Source organism: Enoplosus armatus, chromosome 7 (genome assembly GCF_043641665.1).
Source record: "Enoplosus armatus isolate fEnoArm2 chromosome 7, fEnoArm2.hap1, whole genome shotgun sequence".
NCBI lineage: Eukaryota > Metazoa > Chordata > Actinopteri > Centrarchiformes > Enoplosidae > Enoplosus > Enoplosus armatus.
In genome coordinates, this window is record NC_092186.1 from 11,902,612 (window position 1) to 11,916,433 (window position 13,822).

At 43.1% G+C, this 13,822-nt stretch overlaps 2 protein-coding genes across 3 annotated transcripts in view; one reads left to right on the forward strand and one right to left on the reverse strand.

The window, feature by feature from the left end:
• Positions 1 to 185: 185 nt before the first annotated feature.
• On the forward strand, positions 186 to 4,479 carry elovl8b (ELOVL fatty acid elongase 8b). 2 transcript variants are annotated; one of them, XM_070909631.1, is made up of 8 exons: positions 186 to 456; positions 539 to 596; positions 1,121 to 1,308; positions 1,529 to 1,609; positions 1,754 to 1,810; positions 1,914 to 2,028; positions 3,207 to 3,334; positions 3,433 to 4,479. In XM_070909631.1, exons 2-8 carry the CDS (start codon positions 539 to 541, stop codon positions 3,595 to 3,597), a joined length of 792 nt encoding a protein of 263 aa, XP_070765732.1. In that variant the 5' UTR covers positions 186 to 456; the 3' UTR covers positions 3,598 to 4,479. The 2 variants fall into 2 exon arrangements, with proteins under 2 accessions (XP_070765732.1, XP_070765731.1); XM_070909630.1 differs by having other exon boundaries at positions 186 to 441.
• Positions 4,480 to 5,641: 1,162 nt separating this feature from the next.
• LOC139287730 (zinc finger protein GLIS1) overlaps positions 5,642 to 13,822 on the reverse strand; it is a 66,720-nt gene continuing 58,539 nt past the window's right edge. The window contains exons 8-10 of the mRNA XM_070908895.1: positions 6,921 to 7,054; positions 5,893 to 6,048; positions 5,642 to 5,778 (exon numbers count right to left, since the gene is read on the reverse strand). Coding sequence (XP_070764996.1) covers positions 5,642 to 5,778; positions 5,893 to 6,048; positions 6,921 to 7,054 — 427 coding nt within the window. The remainder of the gene's footprint in view (positions 5,779 to 5,892; positions 6,049 to 6,920; positions 7,055 to 13,822) is intronic.

A 13,822-nucleotide genomic window follows, 5' to 3' on the forward strand; every position in this document is an offset into this window, starting at 1 on the left:
AAAACATAAATGACACTAATGAAGGTCTGTCACATGGCAGGAAACAGCGCCCCCTGCTGTGCTGAACATGTTACATGTAACGACCAACTGAACCTGCCCAAACAAAATCGTAAGAAAAACAGGAAGTGATTCAAAACTTCTTGCTACTTTCTCCGTCATTCAAAGCCACTCAGGTGGAAGTCAGTTCCTCATTGTAGCTGTGAGTGGTGGTTTGTTTGGTTTGTTTCTTGGCCGCCGTTGAGCCTCTTCCCAGCGGCACAGTTTCGGGTGCGGCAGATCGGCTCCAGTTCTTCATCAATCCGTCTCAGGGCGAGGACCTGGATTTGGCCGCAGGGCGTGCTGCAAGTTGAACTTTGCTAGTACTTCTTTGACGGATAGCGTCCAAAGGTTCTCCAGTGTTGCCGCTTACGGTTACAGTCGAAACACCGTCTGCAGGGTGAGGTGAGGTTTACATCGGTGAGTTAGAGTTGTGTCTTTAGATGCTACAGATTTGAGTTGTTTTTCTTCTTTTACTGATTCACTTTCTTTATGTTTGCAGATGGCTTCTGCATGGCAAAGTGTCCTCTCTGTGCACCAGAGGATAGTGGACAATGGAGGTATGGTGATGATGATTCCCCCCCCACATATTCAGCTCATTTTGCTTTAGTTTTGCAGCAAACTCAAATCTGAGATTCGCAGTCTGAAAAACAAGCCTGTACATGAGTGTGTGTGTGTGTGTTGGAGTGGGGAGCTGCAGATGTGCTCCTCAGCTTGCCGTCACAATTCACAAAAGATTGCTTTGTGGCTTGTCACGTGATTTGCCATCGTGCCACTTTTTAAATGATATTATCTTGTCACTGCGGTGCACGTACAACACTGGGAGGAACAGGAAGTCTTTCATTGATAGGAAAACTGCCTTTTATTTTTCTCAAGTGCAAATGTATAAATATTTTATGCTTTTTGGATCAGGATTTGGTTTATATTCACAAAACCTGGTGTTTCCTGTGCAGAATACAACAAAAATCATCTTTAATGACTTGTGAAAGTTTGGGGAAATCAAGGCAGATATGTGTCCTGTAATATACGTATTAATTTGTAAATAATGCCTTAAAGCCCCTGACACAGAGCTCTTGTGTTGCAGACAAGAGGACGGACCCCTGGCTGCTGGTCTACTCCCCCGTCCCCGTGACGATCATCTTCCTGGTTTACCTCTGTGGGGTCTGGCTCGGCCCCCGCCTGATGAAACACAGACAACCCGTTGACCTCAAAGCTGTTCTCATTGTTTACAACTTCGCCATGGTCTGCCTTTCTGCCTACATGTTCTATGAGGTATGTTGCTGTGCTGCTTTCTGTCCCGTTGTTCAGTCAAAACAATCGTGAGCGCAGCAGCGGTGGAAACATTCAGTTTTACTCAACAGGTTTGAATATTTCCAGTTTGAATATGTCTAGTTTCTCATAACTTCCTCCTGAGGACTTTCTGTTTCATGTGTTCAAGTGGTTATATTGGTGGTGCATTGTTTCATTACGTAATTGTATGAATATTTACTAGTTCCTGGTCACATCCTGGCTCTCCAACTACAGCTACCTCTGTCAGCCTGTAGATTACAGCACCAGGCCGCTGCCAATGAGGGTAAGAAAGTGTCTCACTTGTCACTTTGATGTGTCTGTGTGACATTTAGAACATGATTCACAGTCAAATAATCCTACCAGACAGCTGAAAGATAAAAACAAACAGTTATTAAATTAATAATGCGTAAAACTCACCTTCCTCCAGATGGCCAGAGTCTGCTGGTGGTTCTTCTTCTCCAAGATCATCGAGCTCAGTGACACGGTACATTCTTGCTACAGCATGTGCCGTTTTCAGTGAAACTCGGAGGTGTACGAAGGCAGAGTTTGAAACTGTAACAATCTCCTCTGCTCCTCTCTATGAGCAGCTCTTCTTCATCCTGAGGAAGAAGAGCAACCAGGTGACTTTCCTTCATGTTTACCACCACGCCTCCATGATCTTCAACTGGTGGGTGGGAGTCAAGTATGTGGCCGGCGGACAGTGTAAGTCACCTATTTTAGTCGTTTACTGTGGGTGCTATAATGATACTGATATATAAAAGAAAGAGATAGCAGCACAAGCTTGTGGATGGAGGAGAAGACTGGTTTACATTTGTCTCATTGTAAACATGAAAAGACCAAAACCAACAATGAACTGATCCGCTAACAAGTCTGTTATATCTTATTCCTCTTTGCCATTGACTTCCACTGTTTAGAAACACGGGTGACATGTTGCTACATAGACATTGTAGTTTATTCTGAATCAATCCCACATGCCGTCTACTCACTAGAGCATCAAATGTGTGTTAATCCACAGCTGAAAATAGTCCCAGACAAATACACTATTTACTCCTGTTTGAGTAACATGTTCTAAAAACTGCAGTACCCAGGCGTTTTAATGTGCTACTTAGCCTTTTGTTTGAATGAATCTGTATATTTGTGATGTTTTTAAAAATGTACGTCTTCAGTAGGAACACATTTGGATTACAGACAGGTTAAGAAAGTTGGAAAGTATTGAGAGTCGGACTAACACGCTGTTGGTTTTGGGCTTTGTCGACAAATTAAAACCTATAGAATTACACCCCAACTATAGGATTTGCCCGCTCATAATGAAAGCGCCCTTCAGCAAGACACTAAACTTGAGTTTGATAATAAAGATTCATCTTTAACCACAACGATTTCTATTTCAAAGATATCAGGCATTCAGTTTTGTACCCAGGAGCTTAAGACGGAGTGATGTTTTAGAAACAACTCGAGTGAGAGGTGTGTTTATTTCTTGATGGTGCGATGATGAAAAATAATCCAAAAGCGCACGTGGCAAAAAACCCAAAAGGGCCCAACTGAAAAAACAAGACTAAGGCACCGATCAGAAAACGTTTCACTCCAAGAGCAAAATCATTTCTCTGCCATTCCTCATGAATTCATATTCTCCATCATCTCAGTGGTCAAATGCTGTCTGGGTCATTGCATGGATGTTGTTTCATAAATGCAAATAACAAGAGTTGAATTACACTGTCCAATGAGACCAGTTCTGATACTCCGTTCACTCACTATCAAGACTTGAACTTTCTCTCCATGTTTGAAATGTTTTTTTAATGACCTCAATAAATCTGACAGCCCCGTTCTTATTGCCTCTCTGAGTGTTTTTGCGTCCCTCTGCTTGTACCATATATATCCTGCAGCGTTCTTCATCGGCCTGGTCAACACCTTCGTTCACATTGTGATGTATTCTTACTACGGCCTGGCTGCGATGGGCCCTCACATGCAGAAGTACCTGTGGTGGAAGCGATACCTCACGTCTCTACAGCTGGTGAGAGGCTCCTGCTCTGAATGGAAAGAAATGTGGATGTACATACAATATGTTTTATGAAGTCTGATCTGACCCCCACCCCCCGACTGTCTCTCCAGCTGCAGTTCCTGCTGTTCCTCCTGTACACGGGCAACAACCTGTTGACAGAGTGCGACTTCCCCAACTCTATGAACATGTTGGTGTTTGGTTACTGCGTCACCCTCATCATCCTCTTCAGTAACTTCTATTATCAGAGCTACCTCAACAAGAAGAAGCAGAAGTAAGAGGCAGTGCGTCAGCTTGAGGGACTTCACACAGAGAAGTTTCCTGTCTGCAGTACCACATAGTGTCCACTAGAGGGAACAACATGCCCACTGTCTGGAGGTCAGTTTAGCTCTACAGTCAAATCTGAATATTAAATTTTTTACAAACAAATACAACTAATGTGATCAAGTACTGATCGAGTATTTCTGCATTTTTTTGTATTTTATAGTGTGAGTGTCAAGTACATGTCAAAAAAGGAGACCTTGTGTGATCATTCAATTATTTATTTCTTAAATTGAGAAATGACAAACGTTCAAATGATTGCTGTAAACAAACTGTACATTTTATACATATAATAATAATAATAATAATAATAATAATAAAGTAGGTTGGTTTCTCTGCATTATTGCAGAATTAATGACTTCAAACCCTCCTCCAGAGATAAATCCAAAAAGCAAAAAAAAAAAACACTTAGCAACAAAATACGGAAATGCAAACACATTTTTTTCCCACTGTTAAAACAACACGGCAAAATTATATATTCTTCTCTACACTTCAGTCTAAAATAGATTGGAAGATGTAGATTAAGAGAGAAAAAACATGAAGAGGAGGGAGAGGGCATTTCAATTCCATCCAGGGGTGTTGTAGTGTTTGAAGTTTATATATCAGAATCAGCTTTATTGGCCGAGTGTGTGTACACATACAAGGACTTTGACTCTGTAAGTTGCTCTGTGTCACAAATTCCAAGAACAATTTTCAGGAAGATAACAAACTGCATGTGTAAGCTTGATCTGATTGTACTGTTGAGTGTCTTGCACCGGTGTTACCAAGTCAGATACTTTGTACATAATGAGCTCTGAATTCTGAACCTAAGAAATAAAACCTGTGGATCTCTGAACTAAAAAAAATCTTAATTCTCCAGCTTTCTCTAACTTTTCTAAGAAAAGGAGACTTCCATGTCATTTCTTTGACTCATGTTATTCCTTCATTTCAAATGAGTAAAAATCAGAAAACCATGAAACAGATTAAATAGTGTTTTTAAATCTGTCCTCTTAAGTATTTAAAGCGCCTCCAACCCAGTGGTTCCCAGTCTAGGGTTCGGGGCCCCCACACAGAATCGCAAGACGAATCTGGTCACACGGCGATTAAAGGGGCCTTTCAGTGAGTGAGCATTGTGCCTTCATTAAGTTGGAGGACTTGCAAGAGCCAGATGAAAAACAAAACGGTTAAAATCGATGCAGCAGAGGTTGAGATATCCTCAGTCTCTAGTACAGGTCGAGCGCACTACAATTCCCATAATGCAACTCAATGTCTCTCATTAGACCCTCGCTGCCTGATAAATGCCCACATATTTCAAACTCCACATCCAATCCAAGTTTTTAAAACAGGCTTACTGTTAAAAAGGCTCAAGACCAATTCCCTGATGACATCATTGGGGTTATTTTCTCATACTTTAGAAAGTTCCTTTCTCTTTCACAGAGGACATCATACAGCAGTTTTCACAGGCTGAGTACTACCCCTCATGAAAATTAAACCAAGCTTCATGTGTAAAATAGGCTGAGTTTCTTTTAACAGAATAGAAAAGCGGAAAATACCTCAAATTGTCTTTATTTTCTCACACTTTCCTCAAATCTTTGCTTATTTTCTTGTGAATTACTTGATATTTTTTTTTCCTGTGAAAATGATTCACATGAGACAAGGGAAAAAGAAAACACGTTTTAGTCACAACTAGAAGACATATGCAACCAGTGACAAGACATCCTGCTCTTACCTACTTGGACTATAAGACAAGTGTAATTTGCATCTTGACCAGATAGTGTCAGTAACTAGTTCATCACAGTGCAGTACATGTCTGTTTGACCCTGCTGGGTTCCCATCCCTCTGGCAGCTAAGTAGGTCAGAATAAGCTATAAATTATTTTGATTTAATATGTGACCCATATCTTGTATGAAAAAAAAGGAAACAGGAACTAGAGAAGAGGAGATCCAAGTGTGATAAGACGGGTGTGGAAGGAGCTGGACTGTAGAGTAGGTGTGGTGAAGCGTGCCCTGCTCCAGTGTTGCTCTATGTCTCTGTGTAGACGGAGGACATGTGGCTCAGGCTGCGGTCGAAGCTGCCCACCTGGAAGAAAATGCTCTCCTCTGGGCTGGAAGAGAACTGGCATCCTGCGCCACCTTGCAGCTCCTGGGTCAAGCTGAAGCCTGGCACAGACCAGAAGTGCAGTTTGTTTAATATTTTGATGAAATCGTTCAGGGGATCATTTCTAAAATCTTTTGCGATTCTGACGTGTAGGCTCCAGGTTAAAGCGTCCTCACCTGCAGTGCCAGTGTTGCTCGTCGACATGTGGAAGCCATTGTGCTGATGGGAAGTGTAGGCGTGAGAATCTCCTGGGACGTGGACGCCACCGACCGTCTGCTCCATCCTGTAGGAGTCTCCGAAATGGAAGCAGCTCTGAAAGCTGCCTTGGTATTCTAGGAAAGGAGGGGAGGATGTAGAGGAGCAGGGAGGAGGAAGAGAGGAGAAAAATAGAAGCCAGACTTGATCGACTGCCATCAGTGTCTATGGGTGATTGTTTCCAGGGTCAGTACGCGTACGCTCCATCCAACTGAAACTCGATGTGGATCTCAAATTATGACAATGCTATATTTGTGCTCGTGCTAACTGTGCCAGCCCCATAGTATGTAACATTTGTCCCCATCGTCTCAGTTTGTACTCAGAGAGGACCGCAGGAGTCACGATAATGGGAGAGCAGCCTTTCCTGGAGCGCTTTTACGCAACTCCCTGACCACAGCGTGGTTAGAAAGACGTCCATGTGTAGATCTTTACAGGGAAAACAGTGTTTAAGGCATTAGGAAAAAGGCTCGGGAGTGACAGGCGAGCCTGCCATGTTTGGGCGCTGAGAGACAGCTGAATACATGAGCCAGCATTTTGTTGGCTAATTTAGCACAGGGAAAAGGCTTCCGGCATGTGGTTTTCCCCACTCCGTCTCCACGACTCTAATCTCTCTCCGTCCTAAAAGTGCTCTGACAGAGCCACAGGGCAGTATCGCTGCTCCGCGAGACAACTTCCTCCCTTTGAGGCCTTTCATGTGGGTCTGCGGGTGCAGTAAGCGTTTTAAAAATGACAATTCTTATGTATATTCAAGTGATCTGACACTAAATTCTCTCATAGGAAGTTATATACAAGTAATACTCAGACTACATGTTCCTGAATCACCTGCAACAGGAAAAATGTCAGGATATTAAATTGAAACGCCAATGAACAATTTTCAAATTCAAGTCAAAACAGATTTCCTGAAACAAGTTAGGTTACATTCAGCCAGATGTCTTTGGGCCAGTCTTACCGTCGTTGGCAGGCTGATGGTGGTGATAGTGAGAGTAGGGCTTGTGGTGAGGGTGGACATGCTGTTTCTCCAGAGGAGGAGGAGGAGGTGTCGCTGCTCCCTTCATCCCTGGAGACAGGAGGGGACCCGACACCCTGGAGGAGACACAGAAAGAAAGAAAGCGGGGGTGAAATATACATTTAAACCTCTCGATCTATTATTCCATCCCTTTGTAGACAGTCTCGGTAATTTCTCAATAAAATGCTTCATGCATTGTGACGCCCCAATCAAAGCCGGAGCTACATGCCGGCCGGCTAACCACATGATCCGACAAACCCAGCGGAGCAGTTAGTGATCCCAAACACACAGAAGAAGAAACATTCCAGGCGTGTGGAAACTTGGGCTCCCCACACGTAATCGTCCTCCTACCACATATTATGATCTTAAGTCAACAAACAGCGTGTGCATTCAAGTGAAACCAACCCCCCCCCCCCCCACTCCCACCACCACCACCACCACCAAGAAAGCACAATAGTGTTTACATTCATGACTTTTGAGAAAGAGAAATATTAAGATGACATGTTTGTTACTTTGTGGATTTTAACAGTCTGGAGAACAACTGAGGTTTCCACATCGGCTTATTTTTGTGGATATTGATCATTTAAATAAAAGGTCTGATGGCGTACAACCAAGTGGGAAATGCTGGGAAAACCACAATCTGGAGATCAAAGAGGTGAAAACTAATGGTGAAATACTGCAATCATACCAGCTGATGGTAATTCCCCCATTTAGTGTCACATTGAAACTGATTCATCCTCAAAAACCTGCAGAATGCAATGAACGCTCTGCAGCTTCAGTGAGTTTGTGCAGAAGCTGTCAGCAACATCTGAGACCAACCTCTGCGTAACATCACATCATCTGACAGGAAGAGTATGCTGTTATCATGACGGTAGTAAGTGTGCACATCAAGGGATTTCTAAAAACTTGGAGAATTCATGCATTTTAAAGGGAATTCCACCTCAAAATCATCAAAGTTACAGAAGCATTAGCAGAAATGTAAAACCTCTTTCAGATATGTCTCATTGAATCACTATAAAGGAATAGTTTTCAGAACATTTTCATTTTCAGAAATACTCTCATTCGATATCATGCCTGTACAATCAATGTGAAGCTAGAGACAGGAGGTGCTTAGCTTAGCTTAGCACAAAGACTGGAAACAGGGGGAAATAGCTAGCCTGGCTCTGTCTGAAGGTAACAAAAATCTGTTTACCAGCACCTCTAAGGCTCATTAATCAATATGTTATATGATATTTATTTAATCCATACAAAAATACAAACAGGTTGTATGTATTAAACAAGACATGACGTGCTAATTAGTGAGCTGTAGAGGTGATATTAGGAGGATTAACTTTGGACAGAGCCAGGCTAGCTGTTTCCAATGTTGGGAGAGAGAGATGTTTAATGTGCGTCTTGTTCCGCTTTCATAAGATCACTTTAACAAATTTACCCAGGAGCAGTAAGAACCATGTCTGGTATTTATTCAGATACGTAAATGTTAAATGTGAAAGTTAGCAAGAAACTCAAAATGACCACCGATTTAACGACTTAATGTTGTACTTGACATTAACTTAATGGAAGAGCAATCTGAAAATACAGAATGATAGCCAACAGACCTGCCTTTTAAAACGGAGCTGGCCAATCACCCCCCCCCCCCCAAATATTCAACAGCTACTTAGTACCCTCTCATGACTGCATATCAGGAATGCCAACACATAAACTGCTGCTGTGTTACTATGTGGCACTGTGCTGTGGAAGCATATGGTTTGCACTATGCGCTATATGAATGTGATGACAGAGTGTTGCTGGAGGCAGCCGAGCCCTCGCATGGCTGCTCACTGCTGGCCTGGCTGGAGCCTACTATGTGACCTACTGCTCCATGCATGAGGGACGACCCACCCAGCACTCAGTGGGTCGACGTCAAACGAAAGTGCAAGAAGTTCTAACATGTTCCTGCCAATGTTGAATTTATTTTACATTTTCCCTGGCTGCAGGACATAGCTTTAGGCTCCCAGTGTTTCTGCCTTTATCAATAGACTGCACATCAATAGTGTACTTTTTTCTTTTCTTTCTGTTTGCCTGTCTCATAAGTGTGAGAGTGGATCCCATGTAATTTGGTGGAGTGATAGGCCTTGAGCCAATGAACTTATGTCAGTGGCCATCTGAATCTGGGATTTCCATTATACTAACAACAGTAGCTAAGTACATTTTGAGCTAATTTATTTGAGTACTTTCATTTTATGTAGCTTTATGTTTCTTCTCTACTTCACTTCAGAGGGAAACATTGAACTTTTTACTCCCTTAAGTTTATAAAGCATGATGTATTCTTAAGGATTAAACTACCCAACGTTATATAAAGTAATAAGATCAGCTCCACCTCAAACAGCTACATCAGTCAAAATAATTAAATAATGCAATATTACACTGAGAGGGGCCATTTTGCCACCTACTGAAGACTTTTACTAAAGTACTTTTTATTACTCACATAAAAGTATGAACACAGGACTTTTACTTGTAATGGGGTATTTTTATAATGTGGTATTTCTTGTATGTCAAAGACCTAAAGACCACTGCTAATAACTTTGAAAAATCTCATGTTTTTTCAGGATTAGCAAATTGATACAAAATGTAGGTGATAGGACTGACGCCTTTGGGAGTAACAGCTGGTTAAATAATTGTTCTACATTGGAGGTTTTCGCTCTGAGTGCCTTCTTCTCATCAACATCTCTGGGTATCAAATTCAAGTATTTAACCGTATATATGGACTGCACTTGACCTCCACGTGTATCTGTACAAAATTGAGAAAGCTTGTGTGGCACCTTATGTTAGTCCAGCTCTGGAGCAGCTAGCTGTTAGCGAGCGTGGCTAATCCATGGGTTGGCACAGGCCCAGTGCGTGGCCATGTGTTCCTGCAGAGAGCAGCATTCCCCCAGGAGCTGCTGTCAGCACAAACTCAGGAAACAGTTATACTGTTCATATTTTTACAAGCTGCCTCTATGTGCAGCTAAAGTGAATCATAAGCTAATCACTGCCAGCTGCCCCCAGCCCTGCTCTCACTAGTCTCTAGCTCGCTAGCTACTCAGGCTCGAGGTATGAGGGGAATCTTTCATATGCCACATTAATCTCTTTCCTGATATTCATCTTCACTGACCATCCTGCACTACTCCGCTTTTTCCAGCCAGCCCACCCACTCCTGTCCCGCTGCAGTGAGAGAGTGATTTGACCGTTGACCTGTTGATTCCTGAAGGAGTTGGAGGGGATTATGAGATGAGGCTATCAGATTGATGGACTAAATTTAATAGATATTAAGAAGGTTGAGAGTTTAGGGAGAGCGTGGGCAGATGTGTGAAATACCTTTATGTGCTGTCTTCTATAGCACAGTGATGTGACCTCTATTGCGTGAAGATGGTGTCGGAGGAGATTTTAACAGGAATATTTTTAGTGATGCGCTAGATGGCTTATGAGACCTCACTCTTTGCTCACTGAGAGCACATCTCAGTGACTTCGACTTGAGTGGCTCAGTGAATCTTTCTGTGAGTCATATGGGAAAGTTAATGTCATTCTGGGAATGAGATTTGGTTCAGTGCTGACGTTCATGACTAAAGTCCAATCTTAGGAATGCTACAACAAGAAGATGTTAAGGACTTCCAACCTGGACTGTTTGATGCTGCCCTGAACTCCAGACAAAATGACTTGTCTTCAGGTATGCGTTCACTGACGTCGACTGCAACTATTGTCCAGAAACATTACTTCAAATTGATGCACTCTTGTTCTGTTAAAGAGACCCTGCCCTTGGAGTCTTGGCTGTTTCTACTGAGGCGTGATGGGATGGACAGAAACCTGAAGATTCATGAGCAGTCCTGCTCTGCTCCTCGTTCGTCTTCCTTCACCTAACTGTCCCACTAGGGAGCGAGGATCAGACCCTGTCCTCCACAGACCCTACGTTCTCCACTAACACCCTCTGCCTCCCCTCTCATCTCCCCCCTTTGTAGCCGACCATTAAGCCCCTCTGATGGATGACAGGGGGCTTCTTTGGCGCAGACTGGTGGGAACGCTTCTGGTTCTGGTTAGCAAGCTAAAGCTGTGCTTGAGAGACAGACTACAGCATCCTGGCTAAAGCTAAGCCAGCCCCGCAGGCCCCAGTGTGAAGAGCACAGCCAGGGCTCGGGATATTTCTGGGGTCCTGAAAGCTCTCCGTTAGTCCTAGAAAGATAACTGCCCTGAACACAAAGGTTCAATCCTTAATCACCATCCTTCTTGGAGGGATATTGTCAGTAAATCATCTGAATCTTTTCTGCGAGTTAACCGTTTGTGTAGACGGGTTAATTGATGACTACACATTTATAACTTAGCGCCACAAAATGAGTGATGATTGACATCATGCTGCCATGAGCGACTACCTCAAAAATGTTGTATTAAGGGGCTGTGAGATTGACACTCATTTTCTTGATCACTGTAGAATGATAATGGCTGGAAGACAGACAGTGTAGAGTTACGAGCCGTGAACGTCCCCCTTCAGAGCAGGAGCTCTTAATGCAGCTCTGTGCCGTCTCTGCCGCCACTCTAATTCAATTAGCCCATGTCAATCACTGCCGAGGTATCAAACCACCTCAGACTAATATTTACCGAGGGGCTCTAATATCAATACGCAGGTAAAGGCAGTAGGCTCTCCCCTCCGCAATTATATAACCACATATGGCTGAAGCAGTGAATGACAACATTTACCACCCATCTCTCTGTGAGCACAGGCCGCCATGGTGGAACAGCCATCTCTATGAGAGGCCATACACACACACACTCACTCACACTCACACACACACACACACACACACACACACACACACACACACTCGTGCCACGCCGATCGCCAAATGTATTTTAACTGGCATATTTTAATATTAGGTTCAGAAAAATGACACTGGTATTTACAAAGTAAAAGGAGTCTAAATGGCCCATTTGAGCCAGAATAAACACATTTAGCTATGAGGTCAGAAGCTGCCACACTAGAGGCAGGTTAGTTTGATAATTTTGTCAAAATGTTTAATGTCCTGCTAAACCGTTTGGGAAAAACAAGTGCGGCGCTGATATTGACTTTGGCAGCGGCCTGTATACTCAAGGCTTTAAACATGTAAATCAAATGCTCCATCTTCAGGCAAATGTGAGTAGACGTTTCATGCCCGGCTAGTTGCTCTGTAGGTCCCTGCCACAACTCGCTTTTTGACTCCTCACCCCACCCTCCGTCCACACTGTGTGATGGATACAGATAGGGCTCTACAGTGTGCGTGTGTGTGCATTTATGAGTGCTTTCAGGTCAAACATCTTGATCTGATGAAATCTGTAAATTTGGAAATTGCTGCAGTTTTAATGCAGCATTGTCATCACGTCACGAGTGTGTAGGAGCTTAAGGTGGAGAAGCAAAGATATACATGAACACGGGAGATTACTTACATGGCATAATGGGTACTTAAGTTACATATGTAAGGAAAAAAGGGGATTCTCACCGCACACACACACACACACACACACACACACACACACACACACACTCAATGTTCAGATGTTCCTCATCAAGCACCCAGAGGAACAGACCCACATCTCACATCCAATATGTCACCCTGCCTGTGTAACCACTGTTACAGCATCCCCTACTCAGGTCCTTTTCTCTTTCCATTCCTGCCCTCGCGCTGGTAATTGTGCATGCCGCCGAGAAAGAGTCGCTGAAACCGCAAGGTCATTTCGTCAGCGGTCTCTCCTCCTGCTTTCAAGCCTTGAAACAACACATCACCTTCCAGATGCTTCCAGGCCGACCCGGCGTCTCCGCACGGCGCTCGGACGTTTACATCCTGACGGTTTTTGCCACGCCAGCTCGCTGCACTGTTTGTGCTGGAAGTCTGCTGTGCCTCACACCCCAATCAGACGCAATCATGTGTGTTTCCTGGATTACTATATGTAAACTCCTCTCACTCACACACACTCCCACACACAGAGATACACGAGTACGAGTGCATGCACAGCTCCTAGCAGTAAGAAAGCCATCAAACCTCATTCTGTCATAAGCCTGTGCTGTATATACTCTCATAAAAGTGCATATACACACACACACACACACACACCCAAAGAGCAGACCACAGAGTTAAGAGAAAGCATGTTTACGTAACACGATCACTTTTGTAACACAGGGTTTATGATGCTTGATTCCATCCACTCTTTCTCAATGTTATTTAACTGTAAAAGACTGTTTTCCTTTTCTACCTCCCCGGTTTTCGGCACATTGTTTGGTACAGTACACACTGTGCCTCCTGACGACACTCTGCTCTGCTGGCTCTCTGGGGAAATCATCGGCACTAATAGGAAACATGCTGTGGTTCTCACACACACAAAGAACAACACAGAGACATGAAAAGAGTGGTCCCTTTCTGCTGAAGTGTCATTGAGCAAGACAGATGCACCTCTGCTAGCTCTTTGGATACTCTCTGGTATCTAATGTAAGAGGCAGCTTTCTGAAAATGTTTAGCACAGTAATTGATGTATTCCCATTACAGTTAATTGATTTCTTCATGAAATTTACAAGAAATTTAAAACAGAACCGAATAGAAACTCTTTTTCTTCTTTGCCAAAGATGTAGCAATACCGGCACACTTACTAAATAACACTGTGTCTTCACTTTTATTACTTTTCCTTTAAAAGTATCCCCAGCTGTACTTATTTTCACAATTATCTGGAAGATGCATCATCTTGTAAGATGGTATAATCTAATGCAGTTCATTGTATCTGTTATAAGATTCCCTCAACAAATCAAGTGTTTAGTGCAGTATATGATGGTCTGTAAAACATGAATACCAGTAGATTTGTACAATACATTTGGT